Source organism: Syngnathus leptorhynchus, chromosome 12 (genome assembly GCF_054491065.1).
Source record: "Syngnathus leptorhynchus isolate UIUO chromosome 12, UIUO_Slep, whole genome shotgun sequence".
In the NCBI taxonomy this organism is placed as follows: domain Eukaryota; kingdom Metazoa; phylum Chordata; class Actinopteri; order Syngnathiformes; family Syngnathidae; genus Syngnathus; species Syngnathus leptorhynchus.
Window position 1 is genome coordinate 8508908 of NC_141206.1, and position 14937 is coordinate 8523844.

General features: G+C 44.4%; 3 protein-coding genes and 1 long non-coding RNA gene across 6 annotated transcripts in view; 3 read left to right on the forward strand and 1 right to left on the reverse strand.

Moving 5' to 3' along the window:
* Window positions 1-354: 354 nt before the first annotated feature.
* LOC147048268 (coiled-coil domain-containing protein 74B-like) lies at window positions 355-3039 on the forward strand. 3 transcript variants are annotated; one of them, XM_085926245.1, is made up of 7 exons: window positions 355-910; window positions 1161-1208; window positions 1279-1351; window positions 1454-1652; window positions 1728-1828; window positions 1910-1964; window positions 2351-3039. In XM_085926245.1, the coding sequence occupies exons 1-7, from the start codon at window positions 607-609 to the stop codon at window positions 2465-2467; spliced, it is 897 nt and encodes a 298-aa protein (XP_085782371.1). In that variant the 5' UTR covers window positions 355-606; the 3' UTR covers window positions 2468-3039. The 3 variants fall into 3 exon arrangements, with proteins under 3 accessions (XP_085782371.1, XP_085782373.1, XP_085782374.1); XM_085926247.1 differs by having other exon boundaries at window positions 1910-1960; XM_085926248.1 differs by having other exon boundaries at window positions 1161-1199.
* Window positions 3040-3517: 478 nt separating this feature from the next.
* Window positions 3518-8542, forward strand: crkl (CRK like proto-oncogene, adaptor protein). The gene is made up of 3 exons (XM_085926994.1): window positions 3518-4650; window positions 5403-5877; window positions 6883-8542. Exons 1-3 carry the CDS (start codon window positions 4340-4342, stop codon window positions 7015-7017), a joined length of 921 nt encoding a protein of 306 aa, XP_085783120.1. The 5' UTR covers window positions 3518-4339; the 3' UTR covers window positions 7018-8542.
* Window positions 8543-9341: 799 nt separating this feature from the next.
* Window positions 9342-14937, forward strand: part of LOC147048270 (uncharacterized) — a 41869-nt gene continuing 36273 nt past the window's right edge. Inside the window, exon 1 of the long non-coding RNA XR_015067819.1 lies at window positions 9342-9540. This is a non-coding gene — a long non-coding RNA (uncharacterized LOC147048270). The remainder of the gene's footprint in view (window positions 9541-14937) is intronic.
* LOC147048271 (T-box-containing protein TBX6L-like) lies at window positions 10760-13230 on the reverse strand. The gene is made up of 9 exons (XM_085927008.1): window positions 13146-13230; window positions 12835-12973; window positions 12675-12777; window positions 12190-12354; window positions 11974-12120; window positions 11831-11907; window positions 11377-11450; window positions 11086-11293; window positions 10760-11022 (listed from the first exon to the last, which is right to left on the reverse strand). The coding sequence occupies exons 1-9, from the start codon at window positions 13159-13161 to the stop codon at window positions 10860-10862; spliced, it is 1092 nt and encodes a 363-aa protein (XP_085783134.1). The 5' UTR covers window positions 13162-13230; the 3' UTR covers window positions 10760-10859.

Sequence of the window (14937 nt, forward strand, 5' to 3'; positions counted from 1 at the left end):
TTTTAATTTACATTTATTGATGTCGTTTTGTTTTGGCTGGGTTCAAAATACTACAGACTTATGTGATATTACTTTGTGTATAGTTAGAAGGCGTTTAAGGACTCTCAAAAGTCAGAATTTCTTAAATCGTTTGAATCTCAAAATCAATTTAATAAAATCAGACAGAACAAGTATGAATCTAAATGTCCTAAATTGACCAACCATATCTCCACGGATGCGTAGTTTTCGTGTTTGTCTGTATAAAATACCATGCACTCTGACGAATTGTATCTTTGTGTCGTTAACCGCACGTCCGATCTTTGTTGACGAAAACAACGGGAGTCCTCGTTAATCCGAGGTAACTAGAACGCGGCATTAAAAGAGGTGGACTGTCGCCATAGTAACAGGCGTCTATGCAGAGGGCAATTTAGGATCTTATCTGGTTACCTTGGACTACTCTTCTTTGCCATGTATTGTATTGTTGACCAACATGGATTGTAATTAGAAGATTCTTGTGTTCAATAACAATGTTGGCACAGAAACTATTGTTGCAACTTTGACCAAGTTGTCGCTACTTGCTAACGACAAGTGCTCAACGAAGCTAAGCTAGCTGGATGACGCACGGCTATGTCCAGTAGTAAGCTCCCGCCGGTGCGCAACCTGCCACGGTGGAGCAGAGTCGGGCGTCTCGGGGTGCCGGTGTCTTCTCGACGTTTACCGGGGAACCGACTGCAACCGTTGCCTGCCCTTCCCCCGGGGGACCGAGAGGGAGCGAGGTCGACGGCGAGGTCAACGGTGGGGTCGAGTCACGTTGACACGGACAGCCGCGTTGCATCACTGCAGAGGAACATCGAGTTTCTGGAGCAACAACACAAAGAAACTCTTCAGAAACTTCACGAAGAAGTGGACTTACTCAGAAGGGAAAATAAAGGTGAGCGATAATCTAGCCCATTCGAGTACATCTCAATTATTGCTTTTACTCCTGAGATTGTTCACATGATGGAAAGAAATGCACTCTTAATGTTGCTGGTTGCATAGCAACGCCATGGTTTTAACTGAGTTAAGTGGAAGGAAAGTGATTTTCTCTATTGAAGGCGGACATCTGACTGGGGTCATTTTACTAAACAGGTTTGTCGTTTCTCTGGAACGAACCCTGATTTCTTTTTATTTGAATATTGCAGAGTTAAAGTACAAGATGATTATGGATGCACCCAAGCAAAGTAGGAAAGGTAAGATGAAGATTCACACAGCAGATGCACAATACTCTAAACCCCCCCCCCCCCCGCTGTGTTCTTCTAGTTCTAAAACATAGCCAAGTAGGTACTGGACCTGTCGTCCGGGGGAGAGAACCCACACAGAACCAAATGCTAAGGTGAAGATGTGCCCAAGTTCCATTTATTTATTGATTTATTTCCTGTAATATGAAATCGAAGTGAACTAACATGAGAATGTTATCGTCCGACTTGTTGATTAGAAACATGGGAGACTACGCCGAGGTTCACGGACCCTACAGAGCAAATCGCGGGTGCGAGTATTCAGGGGGTCTCGGCAACTCGCTGCAGCCGCTACAAGTCCACAACGGTCTGTTTCAACCACCGCGTGCGTCCACCCTGAGGGAATGTGAGCTCATCATCCGTCAGCTGTACAATACCAACAGTTTGCAGTCTCAGGAAGTGAGGGTCACGTTTCGAAACCTTTGTCACCCATTTGTGTGTATCAACTCACGGCAACGCTTTTGCGTCTTCTAGATTGTGCGCTACAAGGAGTTGCTAAAAGATATTGTGCTCAACAAGAGAATTACCCCCGAAAACTTCAACCTGACCAAAGCCTTCCTTATGGATGATATTTGGTAAAGTATCAGAAAGCGTCCCCGTATTAGCCGTGACGTGGAAATAATAAATTACTTATCGGAGCAATTTTTTTTTTGCAGCAAATCCTCTGACCACACATTTCCGAAACTGGATCTGCAAACAGGGAAAACGTATGTACGTTAAGTGATTCTCATTTTATGTGTTCTTACAAGTGTTCTGTCTTTGAATTAAGAGATAGAAATTAAAAGTTGTTTTCTTTTTAAATACGATTCTTCGATTCATTGACAAAATAGATGACATTACTTGATTATCAAAATGATCTTTAATTGCAGCCCTACTTTACTATATTTGGCTTCAAACACTTCAATGTACCTTTCCATATCCAGGCGTGGAAAATAAACACTTTGGTGTTTAAAAATATCTCTTGAATACTTTTGTAGACAGGTCAGGCACTATTTTAGTCAAGTGGAAGCCTGAAAAAGAATCAGCAACTGTTTTGGTCCTGCATCTGACTCCAGTCCACATTCTAGTTAGGAATTGTGTTTTTATCCCCCCACCAGGACCGGCGTGACCCTGCCGGCACTCACGCAGGGCCTCAGCTCGTCCGTGGCGGAGCGCCAGAGACGGAATCGCGCCGTGCACAGAAGCCACGTCAAGGGCACGGTGCGGTGAGATGATCCAGATGCTCACCTCTCAGCAGCAACTACGGGGACATGCAAAGTCCAAAATGACTGGAATGTGTTTCCAGTAGCAGACTGAGTTAGGTATTTGTTTTGAAGCGATGAGGATGTTCCAAAGGGTCAAGAGGTCAAATTTTGAAGAAATTAGAGATCGGGCTGGCCGCATTAGTGCTAGTTTGATATTTCTTTGACAGCAGGTTGTCTTTAGATGAACTAAGTTCAACACCTAATCTCGGGACACCCAGATCAACACTTGTGAGCTCACCAATGTTTTTTCCAGAGAAATGGACAAAAATACTCAAATCCATGCCATAATATTGGGAGCCACCTTCCATCTTTGCTTCCATTTTCACTCCATGTCAGGCATCTAAATACTTTTGTCTCCAAAGTGTAAGTGACAGAACATTTGCAGTGACATACTGTGATGTGATGTTTGAAACCTTTTTGACCTTTCAGCCATCTTACATTAAAAGAGCGAGGAAACACAGCAAACACCTCACTTGCAGAGGTGCAGGTGTTACCCCGAGGAGGCAGAGTTAAGCAAATAAAATTGATAGTAATCATACAAACTTTGACCTTGCCCTTTATGTTTTGCTGTGAATGTTTGATGGGATTTCTTTTGTTTGGAGCGCATTTAGTATTTGCATTAGGTCCATTAACATGCACGTAATGCTGCAGTGCTGAGAGCCGCTCAGCTGCAGCCACAAGGGAAATGATGACTGAAACCTCGAAAACCAAAGGAGCCAGCCACATTTCCTTTTTTTCGTCTTCTTTCTGTGGCACGCGATGAGATGGCATGTCATGCTAATTCACTTTTCTAATGTTTCTTTTCAGCGCCGGTTCTATTTATTGAGGTTCTTTTTTTTTTAATGAACCTGGTTTTTTTTTTTTAATATATCATTGCTGTGTCATGGCAATATGATTGACAGCTCACACCGGTGGAGTGGGGCCCATTCCAGCTTCGTCATCTCCTCTTTCCTTCCCTCCCCCCTCTTCTTTCCTTCCTCCCTTTCTCCCCCTGCTACTCCCACCTCCCCCTCCGGGCGTCAGTGACGTGCACTTTGAGAGCGGGACCTGCCCTCCCGTCGCCATTTTTTTCCACTCGTACTCGCACTCTTCGGCGGCCGTGTAGAGGGCCGACGTGCGCGAAGAACATCGAAGTATTACGGAAACACGAGTCGGAGGAATATTAGCCGCGCGCGCGTCACCGCTCCGGTGTCACGTGATGACATGCACGCGCACAAGCGGAGCCGCCGTTGTGAAATCATCTCCAGTGTGAAGACGTCGTGTGGCGGTCCGCCATTTTTCTCCTCCGCCGCCTCCAAAGTCCGCTCCGACTCGAGACTGGTTTTCGAGTAGGCCTTTCCGCGACGCGTGTGCCGAGGAGCTTCTGCTAAGTCATTTTCCCAGCGGCTACGTTGAGCCGACATGAGGAATTATCAGACGAACAACTGAGGCCACTTCTGCACCACCACCACCCCCTCCTCCTCTTCTCAGAACCAACACTGACCGGAGGAGATAAATTAACCGGACGAGAATCTTCAGTGTCTTCTCGGAAGGAGGAAGCAAAAGGGGAAGCTTCATTAATCATTTGTTGCTTTGGCGGTTTTTTGTTTGGTTTGGTCTTTCTTGATCGCTTCGACCGAGCCCGCTTTCCAAAGGAACCACAGCATGATCCAAAGTTGGCTCGGACCAGCCTGCTTGTGAGCTCGGTCAGGTAATTTGCTGGGGGCGGGCGGGGGGCTTCTCTGAAGATCCACAACCTCCAAACTGCCCTGCAACCCCCGATCTGCAGTGATTAGTTGTATCGATAACCGAGCCCATCTGGTTCTCACCTGTGGACTGAATTGAACTTATTTTCAATTAGAGATGTCCACTGCTCGCTTTGACTCATCTGATCGTTCGGCCTGGTATTTTGGACCCGTGAACCGCCAAGAGGCACAGAATCGTTTACAAGGACAAAGACATGGCATGTTCCTGGTCCGAGACTCGTCCACCTGCCCCGGGGACTACGTGTTGTCGGTTTCCGAGAACTCTAAAGTGTCTCACTATATCATCAACTCTTTGCCCAGCAAGAGGTTCAAGATCGGAGACCAAGAGTTTGAGCACCTGGCTGCCCTCTTGGAGTTCTACAAAATCCATTACCTGGACACGACCACGCTGATAGAACCAGCTCCCAGGTAAGGACGGTTACAAAGTACACACTGCCATGTAAGATTGCCTCCGGATCGAAGTCGTTATCTGGGTGGGCTATTTTTATCGGAAGTAACCTACTTTCAGTCAGACTGCAGACTGTTATGTCATGAAGGATCAAGATGGATCTGAAAATGGTGCACATGGCTGCACAACAACTACACATGTTATGCCGAGAGGAATTTATCATGTGGTTTGTTTTCATCGAAATCAATCTTTTAAAAGAACTACAAATAATGTTGAGATAATTGTCGCTACGTTGCGATAAACACTTTGAAACCTTACCTTGAAGCACCGCTTTTGTTCCGGTTTGCCTGTTATCGTCATTTTTTTTTCTTTAATTTCCTCTTTGGCTTATCGTCACTGATAACATTGTGCCAATCTGAGCGGTATGAACAATATGTAGCCCCTCTTTGTTTTCTCCCATTTTGTGGCAAATTTCCAATAGCCCAAATCGTCATGGAGATAAAATTGCATTAAATTTATTAATATTTGAAGACATTTTTGCCAGAATGGGTGGGTCGTCGGTGTTAGCTTAGCTTAGCTTCTATTTTCTCCTTGCTTGTCATATGATTAGGGTTTAGCAGCTCATAGCGATACACATGGAGCAAGTTAGCTTAGTACGTAGCATTCCCGAGCAGTCGGAAAAACACGGAGGATGTCTGACTGATGTAAACACACGTAAACCGTTTCCAGCATTTGGAATTATAAAGCCTTCCTTTGTATCGTGGTCTCCAAGGTACCCAAGCACAGTGAGCGCTCCGATCCAGACCCTGGGCGGCCAAGAAGACAACCTGGAGTATGTTCGGACTCTATACGACTTCACCGGCAGCGACGCCGAGGACCTTCCCTTCAAGAAGGGCGAGATTCTCATCATCCTCGAGAAGCCCGAGGAGCAGTGGTGGAGCGCCAAGAGCAAAGACGGCCGCGTGGGCATGATCCCCGTCCCCTACGTGGAGAAATTGGTACGACCCGCGCCCCACCCGGGCCAGCCCAACCTGAGTTCGCGCAACTCCAACAGCTACGGCATCCCCGAGCCCTCGCACGCCCTCGTCCACGCCTACGCTCAGCCTCAGACGCCGTCGCCGCTCCCCCCGGGCACGCCTGGAGCCGTCAACACGCTGCTGTCGTCCTTGCAGAACGGACCCGTCATGGCCAAAGCCATCCAGAAGCGAGTGCCCTGCGCCTACGACAAGACGGCTCTTGCTTTAGAGGTAACAGAAAAAAGAATGATTGAGTGTTAAGATGGAAGTAGCGGACCGGACTGAATGATGTCAGAAAAGTTCCAATACCAGATTTGTTTTGTTCAGTGAAGGCAATGTTCTGAGCATCTGACAGTTCCTGCCTGAAAAAAACATTCAAGCCTCACCCAGTTTGGCTTTGGGGGGGTGGATAATAAAAGACGACAGTGATGAGTCAGAAAATGCAAATGGTTTCATTCCTACTCATGAGCGCTGTTGCGTATCACGGGAAAGAATTTGTAACCCCCAACGCGGCTGGCATCGCCGCATACATGTTGGAACGTGTCGCGTGATGCATAAGTTGCTCGTATCGCATGCATAGCGGCGAGATCAATCAACCATCTCTGCGACTTCATTTGGAATTTGGCCGACAGAGCACTTTTTGGTTGGTTGGCGGGTTCATTTTTGTGTGGCGTTCGAGGAGCCACCGTTAAAACATAATGACTTACTCATTCGAAAAATAAACGTGGCCTCGGGCTTGGTTATTGAACGAAGGTTGGCGTGTGCTTTTGGCTTGCGTCACAGATATGAAAACCGGCTCACGCTACCCAAACGATGACGAGGGAACGAAATCCTTAGCCAGCAACTTGATTTCATCAGTTTAGCAAATGCATCACTCATCCAAAATATGTCTGATGGATACATTGCGCTACATCCTTTGTCTGGGGAAGAGTCATTTTAATCTTTAGCATTCATCACATTGTCATTTCCTGGCGTCGTTAAAAAAGAAAAAGTCTTGCTCCAGACATTGTCTGATGTTCTTGAAGTGACATTTAAGCCCAAAGTAGAAATGGCGTCTCTTCACACGTGCTTCCGTGTGGTTTTTCTTTCGCTGTAATCCTGATCAAGACCAGATGGCACAACCCCCGGGCGGAGGTCGCGTTGGTGTCACGAACCCGTTCCGCCGTCTACTCAGTCATCTGCTCAAACCTGCTTTTTATTTCAGTTTTTAACCGCTCCTCATGCTTGCCTCCTCAGGTGGGCGACTTAGTCAAGGTGACACGGATGAACATCAACGGTCAGTGGGAGGGGGAGGTGAACGGACGCCGGGGTCTCTTCCCATTCACCCACGTGAAAATCCTCGACCCCCAGAACCCGGATGAGAGTGACTGACCGACCTAAGTGTCCGCCTCCTTGCCAGGACGTGAGTGCGCGCGCCCCCTGTGTGCATTTCCTGCTTGGGGCTGTCCCGTGAGAAGACGCCCCGCCCCCTTCCCCACCCCCCTGGGCCCCCCCCGCCACCACCACCGCTGTTACCGACTGCTGCACGGCTTTGACTGTTGATCCAGCCAAACCTGAACCGCACTCCCTCTGACCAGAAGTTGTTCATACACCAGGGTTCCATCTCATTTCTTTATCTACAATGTATCTTCAGCACATGACATGTTTTTAGTGTGTGTATGTTGTGACTATTTGTATAAAAAGTGGCGAGGAGGGGGGGGGGGCAGTGAATGAGGCGATGTCATATTTTCTCTCTGCAAGCGTTTAATTAAGCACACACACACGACCGCCTAAGGAGTCGACGCGTATCTATCGCTAATCCCGATCTCCACCGTCCGTGTCAATTTGGATGACTTGTGCCACCTGGGGGCAAGAATTTGTTTTATTTGCGACGGACAGGATGTTTGTAGGCGGGGTGTCTTCGCGGTGAGCTAACCGCGCCAAGCTTCCAACCGTAGCGGTGGCGGGGAACCTCACGTACCAAACAGCCTGCTATCAAATTCTTAGAACTTTGCTCATAATATTTAATAAGCAGACATGGGATTGTTGTATTGTTTTTTTGTTGTTGTCATGAATCGAATATGGCCTTCAGAGGACTAGAAACTCAAATGGTTCCTCAGCACTCCACGATAGCATGTGTGACATGATGTGGAGGTGCAGGTGAGAAACACACACGCACGTCTGTCAGCCAATGAGAGCCCATAAATGCCTTGTTTCTGACGGAGAAAGATAATTTTTCTTTTTAAAGATGATGTTACTCTGACGTGTCGATTTAGGATTTTAACAAGCTTTTTTTTTTTTTTAAGTTGGGCCTGCGCAGCACTCGATCTCTTTATGCAAGCTGCCTCGTGTCAGTCGTGGAAATGTCGGTTCTATTTTAACTGTAGGAGCCCTCACACACTTGACATATCTGCTGAAAAAATAATAATAATTATGACCTGCCTCTTTGTCTGCTAGTTTTTTTGTTTTTTTTTTTGGGTCAGATGAGTTGCTGTGACTGATTTGAGCGATGCTGTTCAACAAAAGGGAAACGGGCCCCTCGGCCAAGGAGACACTTGTGGCCACATGCTGCTTGATGTTGTTCACCCCCCCTTCATTCTTATTTTGTCTTTTCCAACCTCCCGGTCTTCACACTCAATCCAAACTACTAATTAAGCAATACACCCCCCCCCCCCCATTGTCGGTGAACCCTCCCTGAGGTGAACTTATCGTGCTTCTGAGTTGTTTTTAATGGCATTAACAGTATTAGCGTGTCCCCGGACTCCTTGGATTTCAAGCCTGTCTTTTACTTAAGGATTAAGAATTGTGCCTTTTATTTTCTTATACCATTGACACGTGTTAATATTTCCCATGGTTAACACCCGTGCTGGTATTGACCCTTTATGTACAGAACAAGTAAATAAAATTTACATCTACTACGGAAAGCTTTTTGTGTGTTCTGTAGCACTAATACGTGACAGTTCTGTTTTTTTTCTTTTTTTTTTTTTTATGGCTGTGCCCTAGAGAAAGGAAGCAATTAATGAATTTTAATGAAGTGCTAATAAAAGAAAGTCAGCTGACCCACACAGCAGATGGAAAACTTTTCAAGGGCAGAGGCAAGCGCATGTTTGCTGTTTTGTTTTTTTCCAACACCTCAAACCAACAGGAATGATGAAATTTAGCATTCTGATTAACGTTATGTTTGGGGCATATCTATCATTCTTGTCATTTTTACCCTCAAACACCTAAAAAGTCATTTTGAAGCTGTTCTTGAAACATTGGAATCCTACATCCAAATCCATTCAAGTATTATTGAAAAACAGTAACAAAAGCACAAACACTTTTTGTCTATAAACTGTTTTGTCCACTGCGTATTTTGTTTTTGAAAGCCATTTTGCCTTATTTCAAGCTAAAAAATATATATAAGAAAATAACGAGACTTTTTTTGCCGAACATATATTTATTTTTTCTGGGTTGCCATCACCAATTGAGCATGGATTTTTGAAAAAAAATCATTGGCCTTTCAATGCGTCAAACGTCAAGAAGCTTCGCCGTGACTCGCTCAATTTACGACGGACCACATCGGGTGGGGCGGGCGTATTTTTTACGGACAAGATGTTGATTGGCTGGTGTGGACCTATGACATGGTAAACCTTTTTTTATTGGCTCACGGGAGGTGTCAATCAAACACGAAAGGTTCGGCCTTGAATTCCGTATCTTGCGTGGCGGCTAATTAGTGCCCGAAAGGTTCACGAAAGGTTCGATCCCGGATGTGCAAAACAAATGTGTGGATCAGATGGAAAGTTGTAAAGTTTGCAGCAGATATGCCATTATGGATTCAAGGACTACTGGAGAACTTTAACTGGACATTTGGCAACGTAATGGGACTCTTTGACAAAGTATGACAGTTTCTTGGATCTATATTAAGCTGAAATGGTGAGTTGCGATTTTGTTTGTTTGTATTTGCCGTTTTTCCTCGCAGAGCCTCCAGATATGATTATATCTTAAAATATTGGGTATTATTCAAATCTCCAGAAGCACAGCTTTTTCCAGAATACATTGTTTCCACTAAGGATGGATAGAAAGTAATATTATTTCATGTGTATGTTGTTATCGACTTTGCTGGCTGTTACCTGTGTTTTGAGTTGAACCCCAATAAAATGGGGACAAACAGAAGCTCTAATGTGCTATCAAATCAATGTAGCGCTGTTCATTGATTGTTTGCTGCTGACGTCATGTGATTCACTGATTCAAGCAAGTCTGACCTCTTCTCGGTGCACTTTGTTTGAGTAAATGAAAGTACAGAGTAGTCGATGCGAGCTTTTATATAGTCCATTAGCGCCGCACCCTTTTCCCCATTGCTATTATTTAGCGTGTTTTCAGTGTTTGTGTGTCATGCTCTGTGTTTTTGTTTGGTTTTAATGAGTTGCGTAGTGGTCATCTTTTCATTCTTCCCCTTTTTTCTTCCATTTCTGTCTCGTTAGTGCCAGTTTATTGATGCTGTGTTGAATTGCGGCCAATTTTGAAATGAACACATTTTTAACTTTTCATAATATAGGTAGGCATCTTTCACTGTTTGCTAAAACCTCTTTAAAAAAAAAAAAAAAAAAGAAACATGACTTTTATTCTCCCCGAAGGTTTCTAAATGTCCCAGTTCCATGTGTTGTAAAATATTTACAGCCCAGACGCTTGTGCCTTCTGTTGCGGAAGAAAGTGTGCCAGTGCGTCAGTCTGACAGTCTCCATCTTCCAGACGCTGCTGGAACGTGTCAGCTGTTAAGATTTTTAAAGGTAGCTCGTCAAGATGCACGTCGTGTTCTTGAGACATTTAGCAACATGGCACTGTGTCATCTTACACGACTGACAAATGTATCCCATCAGGAGACGCATTTGAGTGTTTGTGTTCTTTTCAAAATGGGACAAAATTAATTTCTTGCCTTTATGTGTGTTAAATGAAGCTTCAAATTTGCTTCAGAAAACGTGTACTCCTCTAGATGACACTGTTGGGTTTTAATAAAGAGGCTAAAGAAATAGCAAGTCTGTGTACTTTCAAATCAATATACAACTAAAAATACAACTGGTTCATGAAGCACATTTGAAGCTTCATTTTCACACGGTGTGATCGGAACGGTTGTTTTACCTCGAAGTATTTACAGCTAGGAGGGAAAAAGAGGCACACTACAGTAAAAAATAATAATGCAAATTTAACACTCAGAAAAGAAGACATCTCCAATAACACCGGTTCATTCTGAGGATTCACCAGCAGGAATAGGAGAAGAGTGGAAACTGACTCCAGTCGGCCATGTTGCTGCTGTGCGGGTGGTAGACATTTTGTTGGGCTCCATGTTCCGCCGTGGCGAGTGGTTGGCCCGCATCCTCGTCATTGCTGGAGAACACAAGTCTGGAATATTCCGCAGCCCTGGATGACATATTTTTGGTTATGGATGACTTTTTTTATTGGTAGTTCATTCTTCCATCATACCTGTTGGGTTGATAGGCCACTGAGGCAGGTACCATCTGCTCCTCACAACTGTACTCGTACTCATGAAGCTCCAGTGGCTCAGCCTGGAGAGACTCTGAGGGGTCCTGAGTCCAGCTGGGAGGTGGACCCCCCTTCACGGACTCTGCTCCTGCACCCTGGTGCTTCCCTGTCTCCTCTAACTGAGAGGAAGAGGGCGCCCTCTGAAGGCCTGGGACAGAATTGCAGCTCACGCCTATCATGACTCAAATCTTTTTTTGCGCAACACCAAACTTGTTGATTTTTTTTTTTTACCTGAAGGACTTTTGCAAGGTTTTTTGCTTTCTGGCAAGGATATTTTCTCCGGATGCCTTGTGCTTGAATGACACCTACGAAGAAAATATATATTTTATTTGATCATCTCAGTCAGTATTGTGGGGCTTTAGGGCGAGTTTGACAAAAAGGAAAGATACATTTTTGGTAACATGCCATAGCTTGTGTAGCTTGACTTTTATTAGGCCCTGGAAGAAAACGACTGTATTGAAAAGAGCAACAGTTTTCCAGTTACTGTCTGGAAACTTGTGTGTGTCTGGAAATGGCAGATTCATAGTGCAGGATGGAAAGTCTTCTGAATGTACATTTCACCTGCTTTTTTTTAGGGTGGGGAGGGGGGGGGTCTCTCTTTTTTTTTTTTTTTTTCAAAGCGTTTTTGCAACATTTCAACATTGCCATGAATTGAATTTACAAAATACATTTTAATCACAGTTACCTTTTCCCTTGTGTGTGAGTGCCTCCCTCTCGGAATCCTTTGGCGAAAGGGTTGTGGTCTATCTTCAATTTGGTGACCTTGAAGAAATTAAACATGTTTTAAAGTCGGGTCAGGAACCCCCCTCCCTGCCCCAACGCCGCTACCTTTGCATTCTGATAAGCGGTGACTGCAGTAAAGGTCATTTCTGGGAAGGAGAAGGACTGGACGGGACCCCAGTGGACCGTGTAGGGACTTTCCGCCTGGATGATGTGAAACCTCGGGTAGTAGCGATGCATGGAGTGCAGGATGATCTGAAGGAAAGACACAAAAATTTGCCGTGCAAACTGAACACACAATCAAGGCCACCTGATGTGTCTCACGTGTCCGTGCTGGTCCAGAGTGTTGTTGGTGAGCTTCATCTTGAGAAAGGACAACGACTGCTTCATCCAGTGACCCCCTGGTGCCGGGGAGTCGGGGTGCGTGTAGGACCTGGCCGGAGGTTGAGGTTCTGCCTTCCCCGCCACCTCCCATATGTCCTTCTTCCACTACAGAGAGACTCACCTATTAGGCCCAAGTCACATATGACGTTGCCGTTCCAATATTTTTGCAGAGGACTTGTCCTCTTATTTTTGAAGCCCGTGTCCTAGCGACCAAGTGGCTCTCTGCGCAAATGTGAGTTTTTTTTGACGAGCCATTGGATGTATTGTCGCCTTCATTGAATAGTATGCAAATTAATGGAGTCTCCAGCTGAGAGTGCACAAACAGGAAGCAAGCAAAGGCTTTGAAATGCAGTCTTGACGTCTGGAGGCAGACTGTTGAAGGTGTTTTCTTTCAAACTCAAAGAATCCAAATAAATCAATGTAACCTTATATTTGAAGTTGTCGGCAGGAATCATATCCATTAAGATGACGTATTTTGCATATGGATGCAGTCCCGTCACGGTCACGCTGCAATGCGGAAACATCCTCCTGAAAGAAAACGTTGAGGTCAATTTTGAAAACTAAAAAGAGAGGAAACCAACTTACCTGCCGTGTTTTGTGATAATCATCTCTGTTCCGATACTGTGAAAGGACTTCCAGAGATGAGCGTTCTCCAGATTCATCCTGACGCTTCCCTGTAGGAAGGAGTCGACGGTCGGGGGCAGTCTCCGATTTAATTTGGAGTCTGAATCGAATGAAATGACTTTTTTGTTAATAGAGCACTTACAAAAAAAGAACAAAATGCTGTTCATGAATAAAAATAAAACCATGATCCTTTGAAAACAATATATCTATCAATTTTTGTTTTTCACATCAAATATTATTCCCAACTGATCTCCTAAAAAGTTGACACTTACCATAAATGTGTTGCATGCTTCCTCTAGAAGTTCCCAACAAGCAAAGTGTGGAGGGAAAGCGCTTGTAAAGACTTTCTGATCTTTGTTGACCCTTGACCTTGATTGGTTATTCCAAAGAGGGAGGGACTATTATGGAGGTGAAGGGGTGGGGGTCTCTTAAACTACATAACAACCAAAAACCAATTCAGAGTATGTGAGACATAATTAGATGAAATATTACCTGCAGCGGGAGAGCAAGACATTAATTATTCACCTCACCTTCTCGATGCCAAGGTGATGGACAGAATTTCAAAATGTTTGGTAGCCAGGCGATATAATCAAGGGGGTCTTGGTGGGGTGTGGTTCTGGTGGCAGACAAACAGGTCCCTTCCTGACTGCTTAACTTGCGTATTGCGAAGCAAGGTTTGAGATTAAAGAGGTGATTGGAGCGGCTCACACAATGCCTCGAATCTTGTGAGACCATTTGGCCCTGCAGGCCCCCCCCGCTTTTCTTCTACAGTTGATTTAAAATTTTTTTTTACAAGTTCTCGGGAAGGACTACTCACTGTGACTACGGACATGTTGAAACATTGCTCCTCATCTTAAGCCAAGCTGACACTTGAAGGTGGAATCCAGAATGTTCCCGCCCGGGGCGACCTAAAGTGCAGCTCGTGTAAAAGCTAATGATCGCACGCTGCTCTGATACTTGAGCTTCTGCCCGAGGAATATTTCGTAGCGCTTGCCTTTTGATTGTCCCAGAAGAAATGTGTCATCTTTCTTGACTGAGCAAAAAAAAAAAAAAAAAAAAAAAAAATCACCACGTGGACAAAAGTATTGGGTCACCTCTGACTGAAATCTACAGCTTTTGTGACGCGTTGTGTAATCTGCTTTATGTCCAGTAGAGGGCGACAAAAATACACACATGTGGAACGACGTATTTGTGTTTCTTTGAGATAAAAATGACGTATTTTCATTTGTCAAATAATAACGTGATAGTACCAATAATCTGGCTGAGCTGTTTCATCTTGAAGAAATTCGGTCTTGTGTTCAAGCGTTTATGACACCACAAGCTCATAACGTGTCAGTAGCGACAGCAGAAATAATCAGTTTGGCGCAGACTCTGAACATTTGACACATTTGACACGACCAACATCCATTTTCCAACTTTATGGTTCATGTTTGCTATCCATTTCTTATCCCGCTGATTGATTGGTTCTGCTCAGCCCAAAGCAGCGCTGCACTAATGATGATGATGACACACTGTTCAAGAAAAAAAAAAAAAAAAGACAATTTTCATAGATTTATACATCAGCCAGTCAAGTTTCTATAGGATCATTAATCCTGTCATGTTTTTGATTTTTTTTTGTTTTACTCTCTGCTGTGTTCATTACGTGTCCCCATTTCCTTATTTCTGCTTATTTTACAGACACATACGCAATAATACGGTATAATTCCCTCATGTATTGAGGTCAAAGTGATCCAAATAAGGTTTGAAAGTTTGGGAAAAAAAATAGGAAAAGTCAACTTTCAGTCTATTAATTACCTCCTCATCTGTCAGCTGTCTCTGCAGAAAATGACATTTAATTTCCTTCACTTGTCTTTTCTCGCAAATATTTGTTTACCCTGTTTATCTCTGCCTCATTCTTCACTCTTAGAAGTCAGTCGGTCACTGTCAGTACTTCACTTTTGTTTTTGTGTCAATTCTTTCTGGAAAATGACTCCAAAAACAAACAAACAACAGTTTGTATTGACAAGCACAGCACTCACATCAACTTTGTTCCTAAGAAACAAAAGCGCCAACTGAACACTTTCC

Coding starts and splice junctions, on each gene's coding strand:
- LOC147048268 (XM_085926245.1), top strand. CDS start 607: ATGTCCAGTAGTAAGCTCCCGCCGGTGCGCAACCTGCCACGGTGGAGC. Junction 1,829..1,909: donor TTCCTTATGGATGATATTTG/GTAAAGTATCAG, acceptor TTTTTTTTGCAG/CAAATCCTCTGACCACACAT. Junction 1,965..2,350: donor TGCAAACAGGGAAAACGTAT/GTACGTTAAGTG, acceptor TCCCCCCACCAG/GACCGGCGTGACCCTGCCGG.
- crkl (XM_085926994.1), top strand. CDS start 4,340: ATGTCCACTGCTCGCTTTGACTCATCTGATCGTTCGGCCTGGTATTTT. Junction 4,651..5,402: donor CTGATAGAACCAGCTCCCAG/GTAAGGACGGTT, acceptor GTGGTCTCCAAG/GTACCCAAGCACAGTGAGCG. Junction 5,878..6,882: donor AGACGGCTCTTGCTTTAGAG/GTAACAGAAAAA, acceptor TTGCCTCCTCAG/GTGGGCGACTTAGTCAAGGT.
- LOC147048271 (XM_085927008.1), bottom strand. Junction 12,355..12,674: donor CCGACAACTTCAAATATAAG/GTTACATTGATT, acceptor GTCTCTCTGTAG/TGGAAGAAGGACATATGGGA. Junction 11,294..11,376: donor ACCTTGCAAAAGTCCTTCAG/GTAAAAAAAAAA, acceptor ATTCTGTCCCAG/GCCTTCAGAGGGCGCCCTCT.